Genomic DNA, 27,854 nt, shown 5'->3' on the forward strand with positions numbered 1-27,854 from the left:
ACAGGGCGCCTGCGTGGCTCAGTGGGTTAAGCCTCTGCCTTCGGCTCAGGTCAGGATCCCAGGGTCCTGGGATCGAGTCCCGCATCGGGCTCTCTGCTCGGTGGGGAGCCTGCTTCTCCCTCTGACTTCTCCTCGCTCATGCTCTCTCTCTCAAATAAATAGTGTTTAAAAAAAAAAAACCTAAAGTTTATTTAAGGTAAACACAGGGCATCTACTGTTCGTGGCTGGGGCTCTGGGGGGAGGGGGCCTGTGAGGCAGGGCGCAGCCTTCCCAGCCCGGGGGGTTCCTGCACCCCAAGTTTCCGTGGGGCCAAAACCTCAGGAAAGGGGGAACCCCTGGACCAGGGCCCCAAACTCCCACACGGGGTCCCAAAGAGGCTCCCACTTAGGGCCAGCCCGCCCCAGAGTCACCAGACCCACACCTGCTCCCCACCTGCAAGAGGATCCCACAAGATCTGAGACACTCACACCTGCTGACCTCAGCTCCCTCTGACCGTAACGCTCCCCGATCTTGACCTTCTTCCGGACCTCACCTGGACCGTGATCTTGACTTTGCCCTGATCATGTCTCTCATCCTGGGTTTCACCCTGACCCCTCATGATGCTGGCATGTGTCCTGCCCACTCCCTGCTCCCCGAGATTCTGTCCCCCAGGAACCATGTTCTTCTCCCGGGGGTGGCAGGCACACCCCTGCTCCCCCACCCAGGAGGTCGGCACCCTGAGGCTGGCACCCAGCCTCCACAGAGATGTCCTCCCAGACAGGACGCCAGCCCACCAGGCCACTGCATCCCTCTCCTGTGCCCACGAGCAGCTCAGAGCCCTGAGGGTTAGAAAACCATACTGGGGGGCGCTTCTGGGTACAGCGCGACTCTCCACGCTCCCGGCCAGCCCTGCCCTTGGTTGTGCCGTCAGCCTCACCCTGGAACCTCACCCCCAAGGGCACTCTGCATCGGCTTCCCCTCTCGGGGAGTCCTCCCATGGGGGTGCCCCTCCTCCAGGTGGGGTAGGGCCCAGCATATGGGCACCTCTGAGGGCCGTAAGGTCTGAGGGAGGGTAGAGCTCACCCCAGGAGCTGTCCCGGCACTCTGGGCTCCCCCCACAGGGGCAGAGGGGTGCCCAGGGGCCTCAATCACATACCCTGGACAAATGCCCCTCGGCCCCAAGCTACGGCTGACATGCCCACACAGATCTTCTCGCCCCCAGGATGGCCCCGGCTGTGCCAGCCTGGAGCAAACCCAGGACATGTCTGCAGGGCTCTGGAGGGCCTGTGCCAACCGCTGCCCGGAGGCCCGTGATGATGCGGCAACTGCCCCCCGAGGACCTTTCCAAAGGCCAAGTCCTGATAACACGGAGCCCAAGATCCTGCTTGGCACCAGTGCGCCCCGTGGGTGCGGCCAGGGCCGGGACTGCAGCCCCTACATAAGGCATCCAGGGCCGGCCTCTCCGGCCGGCGGAGCTCACACAAGCCTGCCCGTTGTCCTGCTGCGGCAGGGGCCAGGGCCACTGGTGACCTCTCTTCTCCGCCGTCATGCTCGGGGCTCGGCTGCTGCTGCTCCTGTCCTATGGGGGGGCCCTGCTCGGCACTGGTGAGTGGGGGCCCACGGCCACACTCTAGGGGGGACAGAAGCCCTCAGAGGGTCCCTTGTTGCCTCACGGACGGGGCCGGAGTCAGGCTGGCCTCCAGGCAGCTGATGGACGACAGGCCCCTCCCTGCCCTGTAGCCATCCCACACGGCCAAGGCCGGGGTCTCGAGCCCAGCCCAGCCCAGCCCAGCCTGTGCCCAGGCTGCCGCTTACCCCCGCCCTGGGCATAGCGGCCAGGGAGGCACGATGCTGGGCTGTGGCGGGCAGACATTCCTCGGGGACATACAGTTCCCTCAGCGCCAGTGAGCGTGTGGGCCAGGGGCGTGCTGGGGGCCCAGCACCCAGAGCCCACGGCGCCCCTCTCCCCACTGGGCCCTGGGAGGGCTGTAGGACGGACGGCCGGGGCAGGGCCGCACCTTCCGCATCTGTAACAGTGGAGGAAAGCCGCCCCTCACGTGGCTACCACAGGATTAAACAAAAGGGCCGAAGGAACACACGGGAGGGCCCAGGACCCCCACCGTTTTACGAGGCTCAGAGGGACCGCCCCTCCCAGCGCCCACCGGGTCTTGCCCACAGAGCAGCATCCGCTCTCCCCCGCCCCCCAACCCACTGGTGCTACCACCCCAGGCCCCAAGCATCCCCAAGCATGGGAGGCAGCCAGCCCCGAGGGGTCCCACGGTGGGCCAGGGACCAGCCCCTCCTCGCTGACGGCAGGCACCAAGCCCTCTGCGGCCTGCCCTCTGCGTCTTCTCTATTCTGCCCGAGAGCCCAGTGGGGCGTGTCTCTCCTGTCTCCACAGCGCTTCCCTAGTGCCCCTCCTCGGGGGCCCCAGAGCCTTGGCCCCCAAGCCTGCTCCCCAGCCTGGCTGGACCCAGCCACTGGGGCTGGGCTATGAACGGCTGAGCCGAGTGGGTTTCCCCTGGGCCTGCCCCACCCCTTCCCTCCCACAAAGCCTGTGGCTCTGAACACTCAGGACTTGGGCCGGGCCTGGGCCTGTCCCTCTGAGACCTGGACCCAGAAGCAGGACAAGAAGGGAGGCTCCTGGAAGCCTGCCGGGGTGGGGTACTGGTGTGGCAAGGGGCTGCAGCATGGCTGGGCCGTGGGGGTCCGGCTGTACCTGCGGTGGAAGGGGACGGCCAGAGTCCTACAGCGGAGGGGGACGGCCAGGGTCCGGCCACATATCTGCCAGCGCCCTTTGAGGACTGGTGGGCTCTGCCCCCTGAACCAGAGGCTCCGAAAGCATGAGTTCAGATACAAGAGCCCCGGGGGACCTGGAGCTTGAGGCAGGTGGAGGGCAGAGCCCGCCGGCCAGGGCGGGCAGGGCAGCCAAGCGCCCAGGGGGAACAGCGCAAGCTCCGGCAGTCGCTGGCCTGTCCCGGGGCTGGGAAGGGCTGGAGGAGGCGGACCATGGGGCCAGGGACTCTGCACTTGTCCTGACATTCCGAGCGGGAGGTACAGAGTCCCTTGGCTGGTCCCTGGAGCGCCGCCGCCCGCAGGGGCCTGGGCAGGGGCCGGCAGCGTTCTGACAGCCGGAGACACACAAGCGTGAGGCTGGTGCCTGGAAAGCCGGCAGAGGAGCCACTGCAAGTAGAGCAGTGAAGCCACTGGGGGCGGGCGGTGGAGGCCGCGGGAAGTGTCCTGGGGGTGGGTCGTGAGCTGAGGACGAGCAGAGACAGGGGCCCACGTGGCGCACACGTGGGGGGGAGGGGCACAAGGGCAAGAGCACTGGCCCGCGGGAGCCTGTGTGCCGCCCGCCCCACCCGGGGACCCCCTGGCAGCCGGCTCTTTTCCCTGTTCCCTGACATCACCCAGAGACCCAAAAACACCGCCGAGCAGAGTGGGGAGCGGGCAGGGTCAGGACCCCCGAGGGCCGGGTGGGAGTCACGGCCGAACCGGGGGCCCCGCGCAGGTCTGCAGGGTGGGAGCGCCAGGACCACAGTGAGGCCGGGAGGAGGGGTAAGGAGACAGTGACCCACGGGCAAGTCCTCCCCTCTCCGGCCGCCCTCGCGTCACCAGTGAAGTCATGATTCCCGCCTCTGCAGTCACAGGACTGACGCTGCCTGGCCATTTCTCTGGCAACGGTCATCTCGCTCCCAGGACTGTCTAGGAAGGAGGAAGCAGTTAAGCAGCCACTTTCAGAGCCCGACAGAGGGAGACATCCACGGGGGAGGCTCAGACCTCATCCTGGGAACTCGGGGGTGGGGTGCAGCCAGACAGGACAGCTTGGACAGCCGCACGCCAACCCCAGCCCTGTGCTGGCAGGTGGCGGCACACCTTTCCCCAGGTCTCCCGTGGTCTCTTGCTCAAAGCCCGCCAGGCCCCTCCCCGAGCAGGGCCCCTCCCACCTGCGGTCCACAAGAACCACAGACCCCTGGAGCCCGGGCTGTCGAGGCTGCCGGTCTGTCCTACGTGGGCGGGGGGCGGGGGCGGGGGGCAGGAGGGGCCGCTCTGTGTCACAGCCAGTTGTGCTTGGGCCGGCAGAGTAGGGCGCGCAGCGGGCCCAGGGCTCCTCCCCCAACTCCACCCAGAGGACTGGCCATGGGGAGAAAGGCTCACCCTCTCCCCCGCCGCCCAGGGGTCTCCCACCCCTCCACCAGCAATTGCCGACCCTTCCCCCTCCCCAGGCCCCAAAGCCCTGCCATTCTGGGCTCGCAGATGGGCCCAGCTCTCCACAGCTGAGGCGCTGAACCCAGCCAGTGAGAGGGCGAAGAGCACAGCCGGAGCCGGGTCAGCCCCACGGCCAACACCGCCCTCCCCACCCCTTGGCTCCGGGCCCACACGCTGCACACCGCGGGCAGGGCAGAAGCAGGCGGTCCCAGCGCTGACCACAGCCCCTGTCCACACAGGTCTAAACAAAACGTCCTCTGTGCGCCCAGACCTCCGGAGGCTGCAGGACACCCCACCCACAGGTGAGGGCCACAGGCAGCTTCCCGTCCTCCAGAGTCACGCAGAGCCCATGTGCCGCGGCCCTACCACGGAGTGGCCGTGGCTGGGGCTTTCCATGAGGCAACTCCAGCAGCTCCAGCAGCCCCTCGCCCAGAAGGAAAACTAGCCGGGCTTCCCGGAGGGTGGGGGGCCCTGGGCAGGAGCCGAGCTGCCACAGGCATCCCACAGACCCCAGGCAGGGCAGCGGCTGAGCCCCTGTAAGGCCTGGGAGTGGGAGCAGACCCCGCCTGCAACGGGGCTCGCCCTAGGGGAAGAGGCTGTTTCCCGCCCGACCCGGAGTGCCTGGGACTTGGGAAAGGAGCATGAACTCCCCAAGGGCCCAGCTCGTGGGGTGAGGACTCCCACACCTGCCCCACCAGCCGGCGGCGGGGGGGGGACACAGGGCTCCAAGACGCTGCCCACGATCTCCACAGCTCCAGACAAGGGCTGGTGCTCCACCTGGGGGGCCGGCCACTTCTCCACGTTCGACGGCCACGTGTATGACTTCCTGGGGACCTGCAACTATGTCTTTGCGGCCACCTGCGAGGACACGTCACCCACCTTCAGTGTCCAGCTACGGCGTGGGCCCAGCGGGAACATCTCCCGGATCATTGTGGAGCTGGGCACCTCCGCGGTCACCGTGCAGAAGGCGGTCATCTCCGTGAAGGATGTGGGGTAGGCCACGTGGCTGGGCTGGGAGGCTGGGAGCCAAGGGGGTGGCCCCTGACCACTGTGCCCCCGCAGGGTCGTCAGCCTACCCTACAGCAGCACCGGGCTCCAGATCACACCGTTCGGCCGGAGCGTGCAGCTGGTGGCCAAGCAGCTCGAGCTGGAGCTTGTGGTCATGTGGGGCCCAGGCAGTCACCTGCTGGTGAGAACACCGGCCGTCGGGGAGGCTGGGGTCCCGAGTCCGGCCGTGGGCCTGGGCTCCGACGGTGGCTCTGGGCACCTTGCTGGGCAAGTTCCCGGGGCACTCTGACAGCACTGCCCGCCCGCCCACAGGTGCTGGTAGAGAAGCGGCACATGGGCAAGCTGTGTGGTCTCTGTGGGGACTTCAATGGCAAGCGGACGGACGAGTTCCTGAGCGAGGAAGGTAGGTGGGGGCCGGGCCCAGAGCCCCCGCGGCCCCGGCCGCGGTGCTGACCGCACCCAACCCCTCCCCAGGCAAACCGCTGGAACCCCACACGTACGCCGCCCTCCAGAGGCTGGACGACCCCAACGAGATCTGCACCTCCACGCCGGTCCCCAGGCCCCAGGCCCCACAGGCAGAGCACGTACGTCAGGCCGCAGGGGCCCCTGAGCCACGGGTGGCGGCGGGGGGGGGGGAGGCGGGGGGACGGGGAGGCCGGTGCTTATGGCTGGCCCCCAGGGTGGGGCAGGGTCTCCCGCCGGCATGGGAGGCGGCCCCGACCCCCGTGACCCCGCGTGGTCCTCTGGCCAGGCCCAGACTTGCGCCCAGCTGCTGACCCAGGTGGCCCCCGAGTGCAGCGTGCCCAAAGAGCCTTTCGTGCGGAGCTGCCAGGCGGACATGGCCGAGTGCGCGCCGCGGGGCCGGCGGGACTGCGCCTGTGCCTCGCTGTCCGAGTACTCACGCCGCTGCAGCATGGCCGGCCAGCCCGTCAGCCACTGGCGGCGCCCCGGCCTCTGCTGTGAGTCCTGGGGCCGGCGGCGGGGAGGGCCGGGAACCTTGCCTGGGAGCTGGAAGGAGACTGGGGAGGGGGCAGGGCAGGCGGCCGGGGGCCCTGCCCCCCCGCCCCCCCCCCCGCCCAGGGCCCTGTCTCAGAGCCCCTGTATGTCTACAGCCGTGGGCTCGTGCCCGGCCAACCAGGTGTACCAGGAGTGCGGCGCAGCCTGCGCCAGGACCTGCTCCAACCCACAGCACACCTGCTCTAGCTTCTGCACCTTTGGCTGCTTCTGTCCTGAAGGTCAGGGCAACCGCAGCCCCGGGACCCCTCGGAACTCACCTAGAGACAGAGGGGAGGCCCCGACCCAACTCCCAACACGTCAGAGCCAGGCTCGACTCTCCCCAGGGGAGGGAAGGCCCTGCAGCAGGGCAGAGATGGGTGGCCCTGGAAGACGTGGGACTTGACCCAACTAGGGGCAGCGTGTGGGTCTGGGCACAGTGGCTCGGGGGCGTGAAGCTCAAGGGCCGGGGCTGGTGGGAGAGCACCGAGCCACGGGCCCAGGAAACCTGTGTCCTACAGGTATGGTTCTGGATGACGTCTCCAAAAACCATACCTGCGTGCCGGTTGCCCAGTGTCCCTGCATGCTCCACGGCGTGGCCCACGCCCCCGGGGAAGTGGTGACAGACGCCTGCCGGACGTGGTAAGGGCAAAGGCAGGAGGGAGCGAGGGGTCACGGGGGGTCCTGGGCACCCTCGGCCCAGCAGCGTCTGGGGGTGCCATCTGGGTAAGCCAGTCCCCGCCTGCAGCCGCTGCTCCCTGGGCCACTGGGTGTGCACAGAGCGGCCCTGCCCTGGGCGCTGCTCCCTGGAAGGCAGCTCCTTCGTCACCACATTCGACGCCCGGCCGTATCGCTTCCACGGCGCCTGCACCTACATCCTCCTCCAGGTGGGACATGTGGCTCCCGGGGTGGGGGGAGGTCACGAGAAGCACCCCCAGACCCCTGGACTAAGCCGCACCACCCCCCTCCAGAGCCCACAGCTCCCTGATGGGGGCTCCCTCGTGGCCTCGTACGACAAGTCTGGATACTCTCACTCCGAGACCGCCCTAGCCGCCGTCATCTACATGTCCGGAGAAGTAAGGCCACCCCGCCACGCCGCCTCGGGCCCCTCCCCACTGTGTCCCGCCGGGCCGGCAGGAGGGGAGGCCTCCCCCTGTTCTCGGCACCCCCGTGACTCAAGCCACCCTCTCTCTAGGACAAAATCGTGATTTCTCGGGACGAGGTCCTCACCAACAGCGGGAACACCAAGTGGCTACCGTACAAGACTCGTACGTCCTCAGCCCCTGCCCAGCACCTACGACCTCACTGGGCCGGGCCCCAAAGCAGCCTGCTTCCTAAGCCCCTCTCCCCCCAGGCAACATCACGGTCTTCAGGCAGACGTCCACCCACCTCCAGATGACCACCACCTTCGGGCTGGAGCTCGTGGTGCAGCTGGAGCCCGTGTTCCAGGCGTATGTCACTGTCGGGCCCCAGTTCAGAGGCCAGACCAGAGGTGAGCCCCTCCCCGTCCCTGCCCAGCGTGGCCACAGCACAGAAAGAGCCCAACAGAGTCCTTCACCTTCAGCACTCATGACCGCAGGCTGGCCCTCGGAGGGGCCAGTGACAGCCTTGTGTCCCGGGCATGGTGACGGGAAGACAGGGGCTTCGGAGTACAGGGTGGGGCAGGAGTGCAGGCCGGCCCCCTCACGGCCCGGCCGATGCAGGGCTCTGTGGCACCTTCAACGGGGACACGACGGATGACTTCATGACCAGCACGGGCATCGTGGAGGGCACCGCCCCGCTCTTCGTGGACTCTTGGCGGACAGGGAACTGCCCGGCCTCGCTGGAGCGCGAGATAGACCCCTGCTCCATGAGCCAGCTCAACAGTGAGTGCTGGGCCCTGGGAGGCCTGCGGGTGGGCGTGAGGCCCGGGCCAGGCACGCGAGACACCCACGCCACCCCCGTCCCCGCAGAGGTGTGTGCAGAGACCCACTGCTCGGTGCTGGTGAGGGACGGCACCGTGTTCCAGAGCTGCCACGCCACCGTGAACCCCAGGCCCTTCTACAAGGTGGGCAGGGCCCGCGGGCCAGGGAGGGCTCCGGGGGGCGGGCAGCGGGGGCTGGGGGCCGGACACCCGGCTACCATGCCGTGTCCACCGCAGAGGTGCGTGTACCAGGCCTGCAACTACGAGGAGACCCTCCCCCACGTGTGCGCCGCCCTGAGTGACTACGCCCGCGCATGTGCCACCCATGGCCGCCTCCTGCGGGGCTGGAGGGACAGCGTCAACTGCAGTGCGTGCCGGAGGGTGCGGGGTTGGCGCGGGCGCGAGCGGACACCCGCCCGGCCCCACCCAGCACCCCGAGGGCCTGACCCCCAGTCCCCCCACAGCCACCCCCTGCACGGGCAACCAGACATTTGGCGACAACATCAGGGCCTGCGGCCGTACATGCCTATCACTGTCGGACCACACGGCCGAGTGCCACCCGAGCGCCGTGCCCATGGACGGCTGCGCCTGCCCCGAGGGCACCTACCTCAACCACAAGGCCCAGTGTGTGCGCAAGGCCCAGTGCCCCTGCCTCCTGGACGGCAGCAAGCTCATCCCGGCGGACGAGTCCACCATGGTCAACGGCGCCATCTGGTGAGCGTGGGGCTCCCTGGGGGGCCGGCCCCCCGCCTGCAGCCCCCAGCCCGCGGCTGGCGCGCTCACACGGCCCCCTCTTGCAGCTACTGTGTCAACGGCAGGCTGAGCTGCCCTGGGCGCCCACAACTGCTCCTGGGTATGTAGCTGCCCTGAGGCCAGGGGCCTGGACTGCCCGGTGCGGTGGTCCCTCCGAGCCCCTCACCCCAGCTCTGCCCCCTCCGTGCAGCGACCTGCTCGGCCCCTAAGACCTTCCAGTCCTGTGACGAGTCATCAGAGAGAACATTTGGGGCAGCCTGTGCCCCCACGTGTCAGAGGCTGGCCACCGGCACCCCTTGCGTAAGGCCTGGGCTGAGTGAGGCACACGGCGCTTCCCAGAGAGTGCTCCCCGCTGGGTGGGATGGCCAGTTGGTCGTGGAGGCCGCCCCCAGGGCCTCTCCCTGGAGAGATTTTCACAAACTCCCCAGGGAGGCCGGGCCCGCTGTCCCACTGTCCCCATCGCCCTGTGATGAGGGTGGCTGGTGCCCAAACGGGACTGAGAGGGTCAGAAGGGGCCCTGGCAGCCAGGAGCTGGAGGGGGCGTGTGCTTTTGTCAGGGAGCCCCTGAGGACTGTGGGCCAAGCCCCCACCGCCTGGAGAGGGGACAAAACAGCTCAGGAGTGACACAGAGGCACCAGAACGTGCCTCATGGCCCCGCTAAGAGTGAGGCCTGGAGCAGGGGGCACGCAGGGAACAGACCGGGGGGAGCCCTAAGGGTCTCAGAGGGGCCCGGGGAGAGGGCGGCCGTCGGCAAAGCCACCCTCCCAGGCCACTGACCCCACCCTGCAGGTACCCACCAAGTGTGAGCCTGGCTGCGTCTGTGCCCAGGGGCTCTACGAGAACGCCACCGGGCACTGCGTACCCCCCGAGGAATGTCCGTGCGAGTTTGCGGGGGTCTCCTACCCCCGGGGCGCAGAGCTCCACACCGACTGTAAGACATGGTAAGCCACACCTGCCCGGAGCCCCTGGTGGCCTGGGCCTGTCCCTTGGGGCCCCAGCAAGGCCCTGGTCCAAGGGGAATGCATGTGCAGCCACCGACAGCCCCCTCCGTCCACAGCACCTGCTCCGGGGGCCAGTGGACGTGCTGGCAGAGTGCCCGCTGCCCCTCCACCTGCACACTCTACGGGGAGGGCCACGTGGTCACCTTCGACGGCCAGCGCTTCCTGTTCGATGGCAGCTGTGGGTACATCCTGGCCACGGTAAGGCCCGTCCAGGCCATGGGAGCAGGGGCCCAGGGGCCCGCAGGTGGGCCCCTCCTCAGCGCCCGTGTCCCCACAGGACGGCTGCGGGACCAACCACTCGCAGCCCAGCTTCACGGTCCTGACGGAGAATGTTGTGTGTGGAAAGTCAGGCGTCACCTGCTCCCGGGCCATCAAGATCTTCCTGGGGGTGAGTGGGCCGGGCACCCCAGCCCCCAGAGCCCCACGTCCCAGCCTCTGGGTGCCCCCAGATCACCCGTCCGCAGGGCAGGCAGCCGTGTCTCCTGGGGCTGGACAGCTGTGCGAAGGGAAGGTTTTCTCCCAGAAGCCTCACCCTCAGCCCTTGGTGCATTTTCCACCATTTTCTGGAACGTTCTGCCAACCCCAGTGTCTAGAGGACAGGCCCCCAGCAGAGAGCCGGCCCGGGCAGGCCTGGCCCACACGCTCCCTTACAGATGGGGTCCCCCTGCCTCAGAGAACTTGCGCAGGGGACGCTAAGCCTGGGGGCCAGGCAGCCGCGTGACCGCCCCGCCCCACAGGGTGTGTCCGTCGTGCTGGCGGACAGAAACTGCACGGTCCACGGGGAAGACCCGCACGTGCGGCTGCAGGTGGCCACCAGCCCCCTGAACCTGGTGCTGGACGTCGTCGTCGGCAGCAGCTACAACCTGACCCTCATCTGGAACAAACGCATGACCGTCTCCATCAGCGTCACGCGCGGCAGCCAGGTACTGGCGCCGCCCCGGGGCCCGGGTCCACCCACGGGCAGGGGCAGCACCCGGCCTGACGCCAGCACCCCCCCAGGGTGCCCTGTGCGGCCTGTGCGGCAACTACAACGGGAACATGAAAGACGACTTCGAGACGCGCAGCAACTATGTGGCATCCAGTGAGCTGGAGTTCGTGAATTCGTGGAAGGACAGCCCGCTGTGCGGGGACGCCGGCCTCGCGCTGGACCCCTGCAGCCTCAACGCCTTCCGCCGCAGCTGGGCGACGCGCAAGTGCGGCATCATCAACAGCCCTACCTTCGCCGCCTGCCACAGCCAGGTGTGCCCGGCCCCGGCCCCCGCTCCCGGCTTCCCCGTCCCCCGACTCCCCATGTCCCGGCGCCCGGCTCCCCGGCTCCCGAGCACCCAGCACCGGGCACAGGTGGCGCTGACAGCCGGCTCTCACAGGTGTACCATCTGCCCTACTACGAAGCCTGTGTGCGAGACGCGTGTGGCTGTGACACCAGCGGCGACTGTGAGTGCCTGTGTGACGCGGTGGCCGCGTATGCCAAGGCCTGCCTGGACAAAGGCGTGTGTGTGGACTGGAGGACCCCGGACTTCTGCCGTGAGTGCCCCCCGCCCCTGTCCATAGGACCACACACTCTGGGGCTGGCACAGGTGCGGGTTCGGACCCCACGACCCGCGCACCGAGGGCCTGACAGGAGCCCCTTCTCCCAGCTGTCTACTGCGACTTCTACAACACGCACGCTCCGGGAGACGGCGGGTACCAGTACGACCAGGAGGCCGACTGCACGTGGCACTACCAGCCATGCCTCTGCCCCGGGTACCCACAGAGCGTCCCAGACACCAACACCGAAGGTACGGGCCAAGCAGGGAGCCCCTGCGCCCAGGCTTCGGGCACGGGCGGGGGCTGGGGGTGGACAGAGCGGAGGGACCAGGCCCGGGCAACGGGGGCGTCCCCATCACCTTCTGGACCCCTCCTCTCCAGGCTGCTACAACTGTTCCCAGCACGAGTATTTCGACCACGGCACGGGGACCTGCGTTCCGTGCAGTAAGCTCCGCGGGCCACCCAGCCCCCCCACCCACCGGCCTCCAGCAGGAGCCGCCAGCCCACACACACTTCCAGTCTCCTTCCTGGCAGCCCCTCTGCGGGGCTGTGCCCTGGGGTGCGGAGCTTCCTGGGAACCCCGGCAACCTGGGCCAGGGCAGCAGAAACAGGAAAGGCAACAGCCTCCACGCTCCGCCCCAGTCGCTAGCCACAGGGCAGACCCCCGCCTCCCCTGCACCAGCGGGCTGGGACGTGTGGGCACACAACCTGCTGGGGCCTCAGCACCAGGTCCCCCGGGCCGCTGCTGATGGGGGGACGGGGCCGGGAAAAGATGGGGGTGAAGACCAGGAGCAGGGGCCCGGCCCCCCATGGCAGCTCACCCCCGGGGTCCTCGGCCGGGCGAGGGGCAGCGCTCCTGACGGCTCCTCTCCTTGCAGCGCCGCCGCCCAGCACGCCAAGGCCCAGCACAGGTGATTGCACACACTGGGTGCCACGGTGAAGCAGGCCTACGCCAGCCCTGCCCTGGCTCGGCGGGACAGCCCCCGGCCAGCCCAGGCTGCGTCCCTCGGGCACTGCGGGGCCCAGGGTCCTGGCCACCGACACTGCCGTTCCTGCGGCCCCAGCCATCGGGTGTGGGACAGGGCAGGGACGGAGTCTGGCCCGCCCCTGGGGCCGCTCTGCACGGAGGGGGCGGCAGAGGGGAAGGGGCCCGCCGGAGCGCCCAGCCCCAGGTAGCCAGGGGAAACAAGACGGCTGACCGGGGCTTAGGTGAGGGCAGGGGACGGGGCCCCACACCTCCCCACAGACAGAACGCGCCATGAGCTCACTCGTGCCACAGAGCCCCCGTGCTTCGGACCAGGGCTTGGTTTCCGTGAAAGCCTTTTTCTGAGGATAACTGGTCACAGAATGGGACCGTTCTTTGCTGCCTGACACTAGTGAGAAAAAACATGTAGGACAGGTCACCTAGAGAACCCCTGGGAGCCCACCCTGTCCCACCCAGCAGAACCCCTTCCAGCAGCCCAGAAACCATAGGGGAACAGGCCATCTATTCTATTACCAATGGTGGGTGGACGGAGAGGCAGTGGCCCCGTGAGCGCAGGGTCCTGGAAAACAGCAGCGAGACCACTTGAGCCAGGGCGGCCGGGGGTGTCTGCGGGGGCAGCCACAACCCTCCCACAGCATACAGCAGTCAGGGGGGCAGGGAGCCCAGGTCCAGGGGGAAAGTGCACGAGCTCTGGAGGAATGTTCTGAGCACTGCTCCCTGCAGAGTCACCTCGAACCATCCCTGCCATCACTCTACGGCCCACGTCGGAACCAGCCCCAACGGTAACTCTCAAGTCCACGGCCACAGGACCCATGGTGACAGGGGCCACAACGAAGTCCACAGCATCCACACTCAGCTCAGTGACGCGATCGACAGCTCAGTCCACAGAGCACAGCACGGCTTTCCCACGGACCCCAGAAACTTCAGAGACCTCTACACTACCCCCACCGAGTAAGCACACCCTCATGCCTGTCCCCAGAAAGGGGCAGAAGCTCATATGCCTGCAACGCACCAAAGCTGTAGGGGCCGGCATGGCGCTGCATGGGCCACAATGGGCCAAAATGTGTGGTGCGCCACCAAGCCACAACTCCAAACTCACAGCACCAGCGACACGCCACCCAACTTCCCACGACCACAACGCCAGAGCCCCAACTCACCGCAACCACCGCATCCCACGTGACCACAGACCCAAAGTCATGCCACAGGTCACAATGCACCTAGAGCACACTTCCCACACCCTCAGAGAAGGCAACACAACCCCAGTCTTCCCAGGGCATTGAGAGAAACACACGTCCCAGGACAAAAAGGGGATGGCCAGGGGGACAAGCCCAACCCAACCCGAAGGAAGAACTGAGAGTACGGAATGTCACAGGTGCCACTAAGGGCCACACAAAAGGGACCACAGTGAGCTCCTGACAACTATGCTGAAAGGAGTAACAAAAACAATTAAAAAAAACATTTAGAATGCGTGAACAGACACACTCCGAAAACCCCTGGACCGTCACCATCGGGGATGTGAGAAGCCCGGGAGAGTAGGGCCATAGGCAGGCACAGGGGACAGGAGGCGCGGATCGCCACTGCGCATTCAGAAGCAACAGGACAAACTGACAAATAATGTTTCCCCAGCAGCCACGACTCACACGAGGACCCCAACCGCTCATGAGACTGCAAGGACACAACACACAGAAGGAACGTCGTCACAGGAGAGCACGAGCAGCAACAATAGCAACCAAACGACCCCCACACAGCACTCGACACACACGGCCTTCAGGACCACACAAGGAGAAGCCACTCCCAGCAGGCCACACGGAGCCCTGACTTCACAATCCACATCCATGCCCCCCGTATCCAACAGCGCCCACACGACAGGTCCCCCCTCGGGGACGTCCTTCCTGACGACCACAGCTTTACCCACCCCATCGCGCCCCGAGACCACCCTCTCCACCCACGGGGCACCCCCTACCACGTCCTCCGTGACGCCCACGACCCACCTAATCATCACCCCAACGCACCCGGAGACCCCTACACCCCCCTCCACTTCTACCAGACCCACGGGTTCCTCGTCACCTTCCCCGCACGTGCCCATCACGCGCACACAGCCCACGCACACGAGCCTGCCACTCACTCAAACCACGCACACCCCGAACTCCGTCAGCACAGCCAAAACCTCCACGTCCTGGGAGACCTACCCTTCCGCACCCAACCACCATGAAACCTCTTCTGCCCCCAAGCCCACCGTCTCCCACCAACCAACGGCCACGGGAACCCTGAACACCGTGACTCACGACGCCACGGCCACGGCATCCACGAGCAAGCAACACACGCCACACACGTCTCATTCCACACCCACTCCCCCTGTCCCCAACAGCGCACACACGACAGGTTCCCCCTCAGGGACTTCCTTCCGGACAACCACAGCCTTACCCACCCAAACGCACCCCGAGACCACCATCTCCAGCCACGCTGCCCCCTCTACCACGTCCTCCGTGACGCCCACTACCCACCAACTCATCACCCCAACGCACCCGGATATTCCTACACCCCCATACACCTCCACCAGACCCACAGGCTCCTCATCTCTGTCCCAGCACACCTCCCTCACGGGCACACAGCCCACGCACAAAACCCCACCACTCACACGGACCACGCACACCCCAAACTCCATCAGCACAACCAAAACCTCCACGTCCTGGGAGACCTACCCTTCCTTACCCAACAACCATGAAACCTCATCCGCCACCAAGCCCACTGTCTCCCACCAACCATCAGCCACGGGAACCGTGACGTCCGTGACTCACACCGCCACGGCCACGGAGTCCACCAGCAAGCGACACACGCCATATACGACGCAGAGTGAGTCTGCGCAAACGACGACTATCCCCAACAGCGCCCACATGACAGGTCCCCCCTCGGGGACTTCCTTCCGGACAACCACAGTCGTAGCCACCCCATCACGCCCGGAGACCACCGTATCCACCCATGCTGCCCCCTCTACCACGTCCTCCGTGACTCCCACTACCCACCGGCTCCTCACCCCAACGCACCCGGAGACCCCTACTTCCCCCTCCACGGCAAGACCCACGGGCTCCTCGTCTCCGTCCCCACATGTCCCCATCACGGGCACACAGCCCACGCACATGACCCCGCCACTCACCCGGACCACGCACACCCCGAACTCCGTCAGCACAGCCAAAACCTCCACGTCCAGAGAGACCTACCCTTCCGCACCCATCCACCATGAAACCTCATCTGCCCCCAAGCCCACCGTCTCCCACCAACCACCGGCCACGGGAACCCTGACCACTGTGACTCACACCGCCAAGGACACGGAGTCCACGAGCAAGCGACACACACCAAACACGTCTCATTCTACACCCACTCCCCCTGTCCCAAACACAGCCCACACGACAGGTCCCCCCTCAGGGACTTCCTTCCGGACGACGACAGCCTTACCCACCCCATCGGGCCCCGAGACCACCGTCTCCAGCCATGCTGCCCCCTCTACCACGTCTAATGTAACTCCCACTACCCACCGACTCATCACCCCAACGCACCCGGATATCCCTACACCCCCCTCCACCTCTACCAGACCCACGGGCTCGTCATCTCTGTCCCAGCACACCTCCATCACAGGCACACAGCCCACGCACAAAACCCCGCCACTCACTGAGACCACGCACACCCCGAAACCTGTCAGCACAGCCAAAACCTCCACGTCCTGGGAGACATACCCTTCATTACCCAACAACCATGAAACCTCATCTGCCCCCAAGCCCACCGTCTCCCACCATCCAACGGCCACGGGAACCCTGACCTCCGTGACTCACACTGCCGCAGCCACGGAGTCCACCAGCAAGCGACACACTCCGCACACGTCTCACTCCACACAAACGACCCTTGTCCCCAATGGAACACACACGACAGGTCCACCCTCGGGGACTTCTTTCCGGACGACCACAGCCATACCCACCCCATCAGGCCCCAAAACCACCCTCTCCACCCACGGGGCACGCCCTACCACGTCCTCCGTGACGCCCACTACCCACCGACTCCTCAGCCCAACGCACCCAGAGACCCCTACTTCCCCCTCCACGGCCAGATCCACGGGCTCCTCGTCTGCGTCCCCGCACGTCCCCATCACGGGCACACAGCCCACGCACACGAGCCCGCCGCCCACTCGGACCACGCACTACCCGAACTCCGTCAGCACAGCCAAAACCTCCACGTCGTGGGAGACCTACCCTTCCGCACCCAACCACCATGAAACCTCATCTGCCCCCAAGCCCACCGTCTCCCACCAACCACCGGCCACGGGAACACTGACCACTGTGACTCACACCACCAAGGCCACGGCATCCACGACCAAACAACACACACCACACACGTCTCATTCCACACCTACTCCCCCTGTCACCAACAGCGCCCACACGACAGGTCCCCCCTCGGGGACTTCCTTCCGGACGACCACAGCCTTACCCACCCCATCGGGCCCCGAGACCACCGTGTCCACCCATGCTGCCCCCTCTACCACGTCCTCTGTGACTCCCACTACCCACCGACTCATCACCCCAACGCACCCGGAGACCCCTAGACCCCCCTCCACCTCTACCAGACCCACGGGCTCGTCATCTCTGTCCCAGCACACCTCCATCACAGGCACACAGCCCACGCACAAAACCCCGCCACTCACTGAGACCACGCACACCCCGAAACCCGTCAGCACAGCCAAAACCTCCACGTCCTGGGAGACCTACCCTTCCTTACCCAACAACCATGAAACCTCATCCGCCACCAAGCCCACTGTCTCCCACCAACCAACGGCCACGGGAACCGTGACGTCCGTGACTCACACCGCCACGGCCACGGAGTCCACAAGCAAGCGACACACTCCGCACACGTCTCACTCCACACAAACAACCCCTGTCTCCAACAGCACACACACGACAGGTCCCCCCTCGGGGACTTCCTTCCGGACGACCACAACCTTACCCACGCCATCGCGGCCCAAGACCACCGTGTCCACCCATGCTGCCCCCTCTACCACGTCCTCCGTGACTCCCACTACCCACCACCTCCTCACCCCAACGCACCCAGAGACCCCTACTTCCAACTCCACGGCCAGATCCACGGGCTCCTCGTCTCCATCCCCACATGTCCCCATCACGGGCACACAGCCCACGCACACGAGCCCGCCACTCACTCGGACCACACACCCCCCGAATTCCGTCAGCACAGCCAAAACCTCCACGTCCAGAGAGACCTACCCTTCCGCACCCAACCACCATGAAACCTCATCCGCCCCCAAGCCCACCGTCTCCCACCAACCAACAGCCACGGGAACCCTGACCTCTGTGACTCACACTGCCGCAGCCACGGAGTCCACCAGCAAGCGACACACGCCACACACGTCTCAATCCACACAAACGACCCCTGTCCCCAACAGCACACACATGACAGGTCCCCCCTCAGGGACTTCCTTCCAGACGAGCACAGCCATACCCACCCCATCAGGCCCCAAAACCACCCTCTCCACCCACGGGGCACCCCCTACCACGTCCTCCGTGACGCCCACTACCCACCGACTCCTCACCCCAACGCACCCGGAGACTCCGACATACGCCTCCACAGCCAGACACACGGGCTCCTCATCTCCGTCCCCACACGTCCCCATCACAGGCACACAGCCCACGCACACAATACCGCCACTGACTCGGACCACGCACACCCCAAACTCCGTCAGCACAGCCAAAACCTCTTCATCCTGGGAGACCTACCCTTCCGCACCCATCCACCATGAAACCTCATCTGCCCCCAAGCCCACCGTCTCCCACCAACCAACAGCCACAGAAACCCTGACCTCCGTGACTCACACTGCCACAGCCACGGAGTCCACCAGCAAGCGACACACTCCGCACACGTCTCACTCCGCACAAACGACCCTTGTCCCCAACAGCGCCCACACGACAGGTCCACCCTCGGGGACTTCTTTCCGGACGACCACAGCCATACCCACCCCATCAGGCCCCAAAACCACCCTCTCCACCCACGGGGCACGCCCTACCACGTCCTCCGTGACGCCCACTACCCACCGACTCCTCAGCCCAACGCACCCGGAGACCCCTACTTCCCCCTCCACGGCCAAATCCACGGGCTCCTCATCTCTGTCCCCGCCCGTCCCCATCACGGGCACACAGACCACGCACATGACCCCGCCACTCACTCAGACCACGCACACCCCGAACTCCGTCAGCACAGCCAAAACCTCCACGTCCAGAGAGACCTACCCTTCCGCACCCATCCACCATGAAACCTCATCTGCCCCCAAGCCCACCGTCTCCCACCAACCACCGGCCACGGGAACCGTGACGTCCGTGACTCACACTGCCATGGCCACGGAGTCCACCAGCAAACGACACACGCCGCATACGACGCACTCCGCACAAACGACCCCTGTCCCAAACACAGCCCACACGACAGGACCCCCCTCGGGGACTTCCTTCAGGACGACCACAGCCTTACCCACCCCATCGACCCCCGAGACCACCGTCTCCACCCATGCTGCCCCCTCTACCACGTCTAATGTAACTCCCACTACCAACCGACTCCTCACCCCAACCCACCCGGAGACGCCTAGACCGCCCTCCACCTCTACCAGACCCACGGGCTCGTCATCTCTGTCCCAGCACACCTCCATCACGGGCACACAGCCCACGCACAAAACCCCACCACTCACTGGTACCACACACACCCCGAAACCCATCAGCACAGCCAAAACCTCCACGTCCTGGGAGACCTACCCTTCCTTACCCAACAACCATGAAACCTCATCTGCCCCCAAGCCCACTGTCTCCCACCAACCACCAGCCACGGGAACCGTGACGTCCGTGACTCACACTGCCCCGGCCACGGAGTCCACCAGCAAGCGACACACTCCGCACACGTCTCACTCCACACAAACAACCCCTGTCTCCAACAGCACACACACGACAGGTCCCCCCTCGGGGACTTCCTTCCGGACGACCACAACCTTACCCACGCCATCGCGGCCCAAGACCACCGTGTCCACCCATGCTGCCCCCCTCTACCACGTCCTCCGTGACCCCCCCACTACCCACCACCTCCTCACCCCAACGCACCCAGAGACCCCTACTTCCAACTCCACGGCCAGATCCACGGGCTCCTCGTCTCCATCCCCACATGTCCCCATCACGGGCACACAGCCCACGCACACGAGCCCGCCACTAACTCGGACCACACACCCCCCGAATTCCGTCAGCACAGCCAAAACCTCCACGTCCAGAGAGACCTACCCTTCCGCACCCAACCACCATGAAACCTCATCCGCCCCCAAGCCCACCGTCTCCCACCAACCAACAGCCACGGGAACCCTGACCTCTGTGACTCACACTGCCGCAGCCACGGAGTCCACCAGCAAGCGACACACTCCGCACACGTCTCACTCCGCACAAACGACCCTTGTCCCCAACAGCGCCCACACGACAGGTCCACCCTCGGGGACTTCTTTCCGGACGACCACAGCCATACCCACCCCATCAGGCCCCAAAACCACCCTCTCCACCCACGGGGCACCCCCTACCACGTCCTCCGTGACGCCCACTACCCACCGACTCCTCAGCCCAACGCACCCGGAGACCCCTACTTCCCCCGCCACGGCAAGACCCACGGGCTCCTCGTCTCCGTCCCCGCACGTGCCCATCACGGGCACACAGCCCACGCACACGAGCCCGCCGCCCACTCGGACCACGTACTACCCGAACTCCATCAGCACAGCCAAAACCTCCACGTCGTGGGAGACCTACCCTTCCGCACCCAACCACCATGAAACCTCATCTGCCCCCAAGCCCACCGTCTCCCACCAACCACCGGCCACGGGAACACTGACCACTGTGACTCACACCACCAAGGCCACGGCATCCACGACCAAACAACACACACCACACACGTCCCATTCCACACCCACTCCCCCTGTCGCCAACAGCGCACACACGACCAGTCCCCCCTCAGGGACTTCTTTCCGGACAACCACAGTCATAGCCACCCCATCGCGCCCCGAGACCACCGTCTCCAGCCATGCTGCCCCCTCTACCACGTCCTCCGTGACGCCCACTACCCACCGACTCATCACCCCAACGCACCCGGAGACCCCTACTTCCCCCTCCACGGCCAGACCCACGGGCTCCTCATCTCTGTCCCCGCACGTCTCCATCATGGGCACACAGCCCACGTACAAAACCCCGCCACTCACTGGGACCACGCACACCCCAAACTCCGTCAGCACAGCCAAAACCTCCACGTCCTGGGAGACCTACCCTTCCTTACCCAACAACCATGAAACCTCATCCACCACCAAGCCCACCGTCTCCCACCAACCAACAGCCACGGAAACCCTGACCTCCGTGACTCACACCGCCACAGCCACGGAGTCCACCAGCAAGCGACACACTCCGCACACGTCTCACTCCGCACAAACGACCCTTGTCCCCAACAGCGCCCACACGACAGGTCCACCCTCGGGGACTTCTTTCCGGACGACCACAGCCATACCCACCCCATCAGGCCCCAAAACCACCCTCTCCACCCACGGGGCACGCCCTACCACGTCCTCCGTGACGCCCACTACCCACCGACTCCTCAGCCCAACGCACCCGGAGACCCCTACTTCCCCCTCCACGGCCAGATCCACGGGCTCCTCGTCTGCGTCCCCGCACGTGCCCATCACGGGCACACAGCCCACGCACACGAGCCCGCCGCCCACTCGGACCACGCACTACCCGAACTCCGTCAGCACAGCCAAAACCTCCACGTCGTGGGTGACCTACCCTTCCGCACCCAACCACCATGAAACCTCATCTGCCCCCAAGCCCACCGTCTCCCACCAACCACCGGCCACGGGAACCCTGACCTCCGTGACTCACACCGCCAAGGACACGGAGTCCACGAGCAAGCGACACACGCCACACACGTCTCATTCCACACCCACTCCCCCTGTCACCAACAGCGCCCACACGACAGGTCCCCCCTCAGGGACTTCCTTACGGACAACCACAGTCTCAGCCATCCCATCGCGCCCCGAGACCACAGTCCTCACCCACACTGCCCCCTCTACCACGTCCTCCGTGACACCCACTACCCACCGGCTCCTCACCCCAACGCACCCGGAGACCCCTACTTCCCCCTCAACGGCCAAACCCACGGGCTCCTCATCTGCGTCCCCGCCCATCCCCATCACGGGCACACAGACCACGCACATGACCCCGCCACTCACTCAGACCACGCACACCCCGAACTCCGTCAGCACAGCTAAAACCTCCACGTCCTGGGAGACCTACCCTTCCGCACCCAACCACCATGAAACCTCATCTGCCACCAAGCCCACCGTCTCCCACCAACCATCGGCCACAGGAACCCTGACCTCCGTGACTCACACTGCCACGGCCACAGAGTCCACCAGCAAGCGACACACGCCGCATACGACGCACTCCGCACAAACGACCCTTGTCCCCAACAGCACACACACGACAGGACCCCCCTCGGGGACTTCCTTCAGGACGACCACAGCCTTACCCACCCCATCGACCCCTGAGACCACCGTCTCCACCCATGCTGCCCCCTCTACCACGTCTAATGTAACTCCCACTACCAACCGACTCCTCACCCCAACCCACCCGGAGACCCCTAGACCCCCCTCCACCTCTACCAGACCCACGGGCTCGTCATCTCTGTCCCAGCACACCTCCATCACGGGCACACAGCCCACGCACAAAACCCCACCACTCACTGGTACCACACACACCCCAAAACCCATCAGCACAGCCAAAACCTCCACGTCCTGGGAGACCTACCCTTCCTTACCCAACAACCATGAAACCTCATCTGCCCCCAAGCCCACCGTCTCCCACCAACCACCAGCCACGGGAACCGTGACGTCCGTGACTCACACTGCCATGGCCACGGAGTCCACCAGCAAGCGACACACTCCGCACACGTCTCACTCCACACAAACGACACCTGCCCCCAACAGCACACACACGACACGTCCCCCCTCGGGGACTTCCTTCCAGACGACCACAGCCATACCCACCCCATCAGGCCCCAAAACCACCCTCTCCACCCACGGGGCACCCCCTACCACGTCCTCCGTGACGCCCACTACCCACCGACTCCTCAGCCCAACGCACCCGGAGACTCCGACATACGCCTCCACAGCCAGACACACGGGCTCCTCATCTCCGTCCCCACACGTCCCCATTACGGGCACACAGCCCACGCACACAACACCGCCACTGACTCGGACCACGCACATCCCGAACTCCGTCAGCACAGCCAAAAGCTCTACATCCTGGGAGACCTACCCTTCCGCACCCAACCACCATGAAACCTCATCTGCCCCCAAGCCCACCGTCTCCCACCAACCAACGGCCACGGAAACCCTGACCTCCGTGACTCACACCGCCACAGCCACGGAGTCCACCAGCAAGCGACACACTCCGCACACGTCTCACTCCGCACAAACGACCCTTGTCCCCAACAGCGCCCACACGACAGGTCCACCCTCGGGGACTTCTTTCTGGACGACCACAGCCATACCCACCCCATCAGGCCCCAAAACCACCCTCTCCACCCACGGGGCACCCCCTACCACGTCCTCCGTGACGCCCACTACCCACCGACTCCTCAGCCCAACGTACCCGGAGACCCCTACTTCCCCCGCCACGGCCAGACCCACAGGCTCCTCATCTCTGTCCCCGCACGTCCCCATCACGGGCACACAGCCCACGCACACGACCCCGCCACTCACTCGGACCACGCACACCCCGAAACCCGTCAGCACAGCCAAAACCTCCACGTCGTGGGAGACCTACCCTTCCGCACCCATCCACCATGAAACCTCATCTGCCCCCAAGCCCACCGTCTCCCACCAACCACCGGCCACGGGAACCCTGACCTCCGTGACTCACACCGCCACGGCCACGGAGTCTACCAGCAAGCGACACACTCCGCACACGTCTCACTCCGCACAAACGACCCCTTTCCCCAACAGCACACACACGACAGGTCCCCCCTCGGGGACTTCCTTCCGGACGACCACAGCCTTACCCACCCCATTGCACCCTGAGACCACCATCTCCACCCACGCTGTCCCCTCTACCACGTCCTCCGTGACTCCCACTACCCACCGACTCACCATGCCAACGCAGCAGGTGACCTCTAACTCCCCCTCCACGGCCAGACCCACGGGCTCGTCTCCGTCCGCACCGGCGACAGGCTCGAGCTCCCGTGGTCCCACTTTCAGCTCCTCACGCTCCCCAGGCACAGCGAGTGGAGTCTCCAGCTCTTCCTCTGCTTCCCCCCCAGACGCCTCCACTGCCCCACTGTCCGCGGTGCCTTCCCCGCCCACCCACGCCTTCTCCACCCCTGCTCGATCCTCCACGCCTCCTCCCGATCGGACTCCTGGCCCCCTGGGCAGCACCAACGTTGTACCTTCTTTGCCCAGGACCACACCCAGCCCCCCCATGTCCCACACCCTCTCCTCCCTGTCTACGACCTCCCAGTCTACGACCCTCACCACCCGAATCCCTCCATCCAGTCTCTTCTCATCCACCGTGGGGGTGACAGCCATCCCGACTTCTCCAGTCACGAACCTCACCACCGGACAACCCAGTAGCACTGGAGTTTCAATCACCGTGACCCTCGCCAGCTTGACCTCTGTCCACGGAAGCTCATCCCTCCATTCCACGGGGTCCTTGTCTCCTGGGGCACCATCCATTTCCTCTCAGGTGACAGCCACGTCCCGCTCTCCAGGTAAGGGGTAGGACTCTCGCCCACCTCACGACCTTGGTGCCCCGCATCTTCCGGCTCTGCATCCTCAGTCTGGAGAGCACGGTCGTGCCCTCCCGCAGAGTCCCTGCCTTTCCCTGTCCTCTCGCACTGCCCGATCCCCTTCTGGGCTGTGCTCCTGCCTCCTAGTCTGTTCCTCACTGTGCCGTACGTAGTCCCAGCCCGACGTGCGTGCCCCAGACAGGAGCTCCCTGGTCATCCTGCATGTGACCTGCTTTCTTCCCCTTGAAGCCTTCATTCTCCTGAGGCCAGCAGGCAGACAGCATACTAAGCTCAGACCTAAGGCCACAGTCATCCCTCGGAGCATCCCCATGTCCTCCGGGCGTCTGCGAAGGCCACATCCCCCAGCAGGCAGGGACTGCGCCATGCCTCCCTCTTCTGCGTGTCCCCAGTCCTTAGGACAGTTCTCACAGCCTCCCGTTAGCTGCCTCCTCCTCTCCCCTCGTCTCTCTACACACCTCTCTTCAGACACTGCCATGTGGCCACAGTGGGTGCGTGGCCTCCCCTTGGGGCACCCTTTCCGTCACCTGAGCCTGCACGCCAGCCCCGTGCCTGGCCCACCCATGCCCTGCCATCGTCCCGGCCTCCGGGCGAGCCAGCTCACTCAGAAGCCCTCCACGGCTGCCCCTTCGGGAGCTCACAGGCGTTCAGGGGTGGCAGGGGTCCCGTCTCAGGTATCGCCCTGCCTGAGAAAACGGAGAGAGAAAAAGGAAGCGCCGTAACTACAAGTGTCCCCGCTGGACAGCACTGGTGGCAGGCAGGACGAGCAGCCGAGGCCTCCACCATTTTCCTGCCCCGCACCGTCCTCGAGAGACACCCCTCCCCTCCAGGTGCTCACTGCACTGTACTGTGGGTTCCCCCTCACACGTGCCCTGCCGTCCCCCAGGCAGGCCTGTCCATAGTGACGAACGTCCTCCTGGGAGACAGGCCAGGCACAGGCTGCCCGTGAGCAGACAGGGTGTAGGAGCAGAAGCCGGAGGCAGGGTCAGAGGACAGCTGAGGGCCACAGGGACCCGTGGAGACGGCCCTCCTCTCCCCTCCTCCAGCAGCCACGCAGGCCAACTGGGCAGTAGCTCAGGAACGCCTTCACTGTGTCACTTCATCTCTCCACGGGCAGCTCCTAATGCCAGGCCGGCCGAGGCAGCTCGCCAAGCAGACCAAGGTCTCCAGCCGGGTGCACACCCCGCCCCTCCAAGAGCACAGACCCCAGCAGGGAGCTCCTGGGGCGCCATCCATCCCCCCCACGGATGTGCAGACCCTGCCCCCATCCCTCCGGCAGCCTCTGGCTCCAACAGGCCAGAGATGCCCACAGGCTGCTGCTGGACCACGAGAGGAGGGGCCTGAGGGTTGCTCACCAGAGCTCAGAAAACTCTTGACCTGGGGGGACTCCCAGGGTACCCAGGTCTCGGGAGGAACGCCCAAACGGAGAGCCCATCAGCGTCTGTTCCCATGCAGAGCTCTGAGGTCCGAGGTTAGCGCGGCGGGGACAAGGCGAGACCACCTGGGGCCGCCAAGTGCAGGGGGCGGAGCCCGGGGAGGACCCACCGCAGCAGGAAGGGCTACTCGTCCCACGTGAGCAGCCGCACAGCTTTACCCAACTGAGCCACGTTCATCCCCCTTGCCAGGTCCTGTGCCCGGCGGCAGGTCTGTCAGCCCCGCAGCCACGCCCTGGCCTGGCATCTGACCGCACCTCTCTCGTCCCCCAGGCGTCTGTGACGTGAAGGAGCTGCAGCAGGAGGTCACCTACCGAGGGTGCACTGCCAATGTGACAGTGACCCGCTGTGAGGGCTTCTGTGCCTCCTCGACGAGGTGAGTGCCGGTCCCGAGCAGCCTCCCCACAGGGCTGGGCCGGACACGCAGAGCCTGCCCCACCCAGGAGAAAGCTCCCCAGCAGTCAGGTCGCCCTGGCCAGCAGCCTCCCTCCATCACACCTGCGGAAGGCAAAGGCAGACCCCGGCCGACGGCCTCAGAGCCGGGGAGGGCGGCGAGGGCCAGGAAGGTAGGGCAGGCCCGAAGGCCCCTCCTGGGAACTTGGGACCCACCCTCCTCTCTGGAGTGGTCCGGGACGTCCAGGAGCACTCACTCCTGGGGCAGCGGCCCTGACCCAGGCTCCTGGCTCCTGCTTCATTGCAGCTTTGACATCCCCACGAACCAGCCGGAGACCCACTGCAGCTGCTGCGAACCCCTCGGCTCCTACCAGAAGCAGTTTGTGCTGCCCTGCCCGGACCCTGAAGCGCAGGGCCGGCAGCTGGTGCTCACCCTACAGATGTTCAGCAGCTGTGCATGCAGCCCACAGCACTGTGGGGGCTAGGGCACACGGCACCCCCGGCGTGAGGGCAAAGCAGCGCTCCCACCACCCACGCCCCCCTCCCGGCGCTGGCTTGCCGTGCCTGGCAGCCCCCCTCCTTCCACAAGGCAAGGCCTCAAAGCGCCCTGGCACGTGACTTCCCGGGGCAGCCGAGGGAAGGGGGCTGCCAGGCAGGGGCCGCAGACCCTGACCAAGCCCAGCCAGCTGAACCACACTGGCGGCCTCCTGACCATCCCCGCAGATTGTCCACTCAGCCTCCCCGACTTTGAAGAAGGCCTCTCGTCCCTCCCAGAACGGGTCCCTGGGAACAGCCAGAGCAGCAGGTACCTGGGTGGGGTAGCGAGAAAGGCCTCTCTAGAGGTAGGCCTGAGGAAGGGGCCACCGGCCCCACGCGTGCAGGACGCCTGCGCTGGGACGGGCAGAAAGAGGCAGGGGCGGCAGCGAGAAGAGGACCCCGGAGCCGGAGCCGGGATGGGACGGGAGGCGCAGGGCCACCGGCATCAGCACCTGCGCCGCAAGCCAGCTCTGCCTGGGGACAGGCATCACGTGTGCTCCGCACGACAGCCCCACCCTGTACAGACAAGGAATAAACAGCATTGCTCAACGCACAGGTGCCGGCCCGAATGCTCTGTCTGTGTCGTCTCCCACACACGTGCGGCATTTGTGAGCCTCCAAATCCACACCCCCAGAGTGACAGGCCCACGACCCTGAGCGCGGGCCTCTGCAGCGGCACCAGCACCAGACTGGGATGCCCTCCACCCGCCTCCCCGAGACCCACACCAAGGGCTGCCTGTGCCCCTTGCCACCACCCCAAAAGGCCCCCAGGGCCTGCCTCTCAGGAGCCCAATTCCTGCTGCTTGGCCAGAGGAGCCCGCAACCGAGCCTGGCTCTCCCTGGGCCCACAGGTGCTGAGAACAGACATGCCTGCTCAGGATGGACGGGCCTGCCGCCCCCCCACAGCGACGCGGCACGGCCATCCCAGAACACAGGCCCTGGCTCAGCTTTGCTCCCGGCCTGGCCCCTCAGGCTGCAGGCAGGTGCCCGGGCAGGCGGCTCATAGTTCCAGCAGCCTGTGAGAGCCGAGGCCAAGAACAGCCCAGGCTGGCCGGCGGAGCCAAGGCCGGGCTCCAGCTCCCCCTCGGCATGGCTCTGCGCTCCCTGACCACACAACGAGCCCCTCCTCCACCCACACAAGGGCCCGTGGGCCCCAGGAAAGAGACCAACTCACCCTCTAGAACCTGCTTTGCCACCCACACTTGATCCTCTGATCAAAACCAGGAACTAGTCCAAGAGGACCATGGTCACGGCGCACTTCCTCAAAGCCCAGAG

General features: G+C 66.0%; 1 protein-coding gene across 1 annotated transcript; it reads left to right on the forward strand.

The window, feature by feature from the left end:
* Positions 1-1,526: 1,526 nt before the first annotated feature.
* Positions 1,527-26,612, forward strand: MUC6 (mucin 6, oligomeric mucus/gel-forming). The gene is made up of 31 exons (XM_045089727.1): positions 1,527-1,584; positions 4,428-4,490; positions 4,941-5,181; positions 5,251-5,377; positions 5,509-5,599; positions 5,671-5,780; positions 5,948-6,155; positions 6,309-6,431; positions 6,711-6,831; positions 6,938-7,076; positions 7,161-7,265; positions 7,385-7,457; positions 7,544-7,681; positions 7,893-8,054; positions 8,142-8,236; positions 8,330-8,459; positions 8,557-8,806; positions 8,893-8,945; positions 9,036-9,145; positions 9,635-9,786; positions 9,903-10,044; positions 10,124-10,234; positions 10,584-10,769; positions 10,846-11,085; positions 11,214-11,370; positions 11,484-11,624; positions 11,755-11,817; positions 13,082-13,309; positions 14,228-24,181; positions 25,924-26,026; positions 26,351-26,612. Exons 1-31 carry the CDS (start codon positions 1,527-1,529, stop codon positions 26,526-26,528), a joined length of 14,052 nt encoding a protein of 4,683 aa, XP_044945662.1. The 3' UTR covers positions 26,529-26,612.
* Positions 26,613-27,854: the final 1,242 nt, after the last annotated feature.

This window comes from Mustela putorius, unplaced genomic scaffold (genome assembly GCF_011764305.1).
Source record: "Mustela putorius furo isolate JIRA1106 unplaced genomic scaffold, ASM1176430v1.1 tig00000127_pilon_pilon_pilon, whole genome shotgun sequence".
Lineage (NCBI taxonomy): Eukaryota > Metazoa > Chordata > Mammalia > Carnivora > Mustelidae > Mustela > Mustela putorius.

Bases quoted from the DNA above. Each gene is read 5' to 3' on its own strand.
- MUC6 (XM_045089727.1), top strand. From the start codon at position 1,527: ATGCTCGGGGCTCGGCTGCTGCTGCTCCTGTCCTATGGGGGGGCCCTG. The intron at 1,585-4,427 runs GTGAGTGGGGGC...CTGTCCACACAG, and splicing joins GGGGGCCCTGCTCGGCACTG to GTCTAAACAAAACGTCCTCT. The intron at 7,682-7,892 runs GTGAGCCCCTCC...CGGCCGATGCAG, and splicing joins GTTCAGAGGCCAGACCAGAG to GGCTCTGTGGCACCTTCAAC.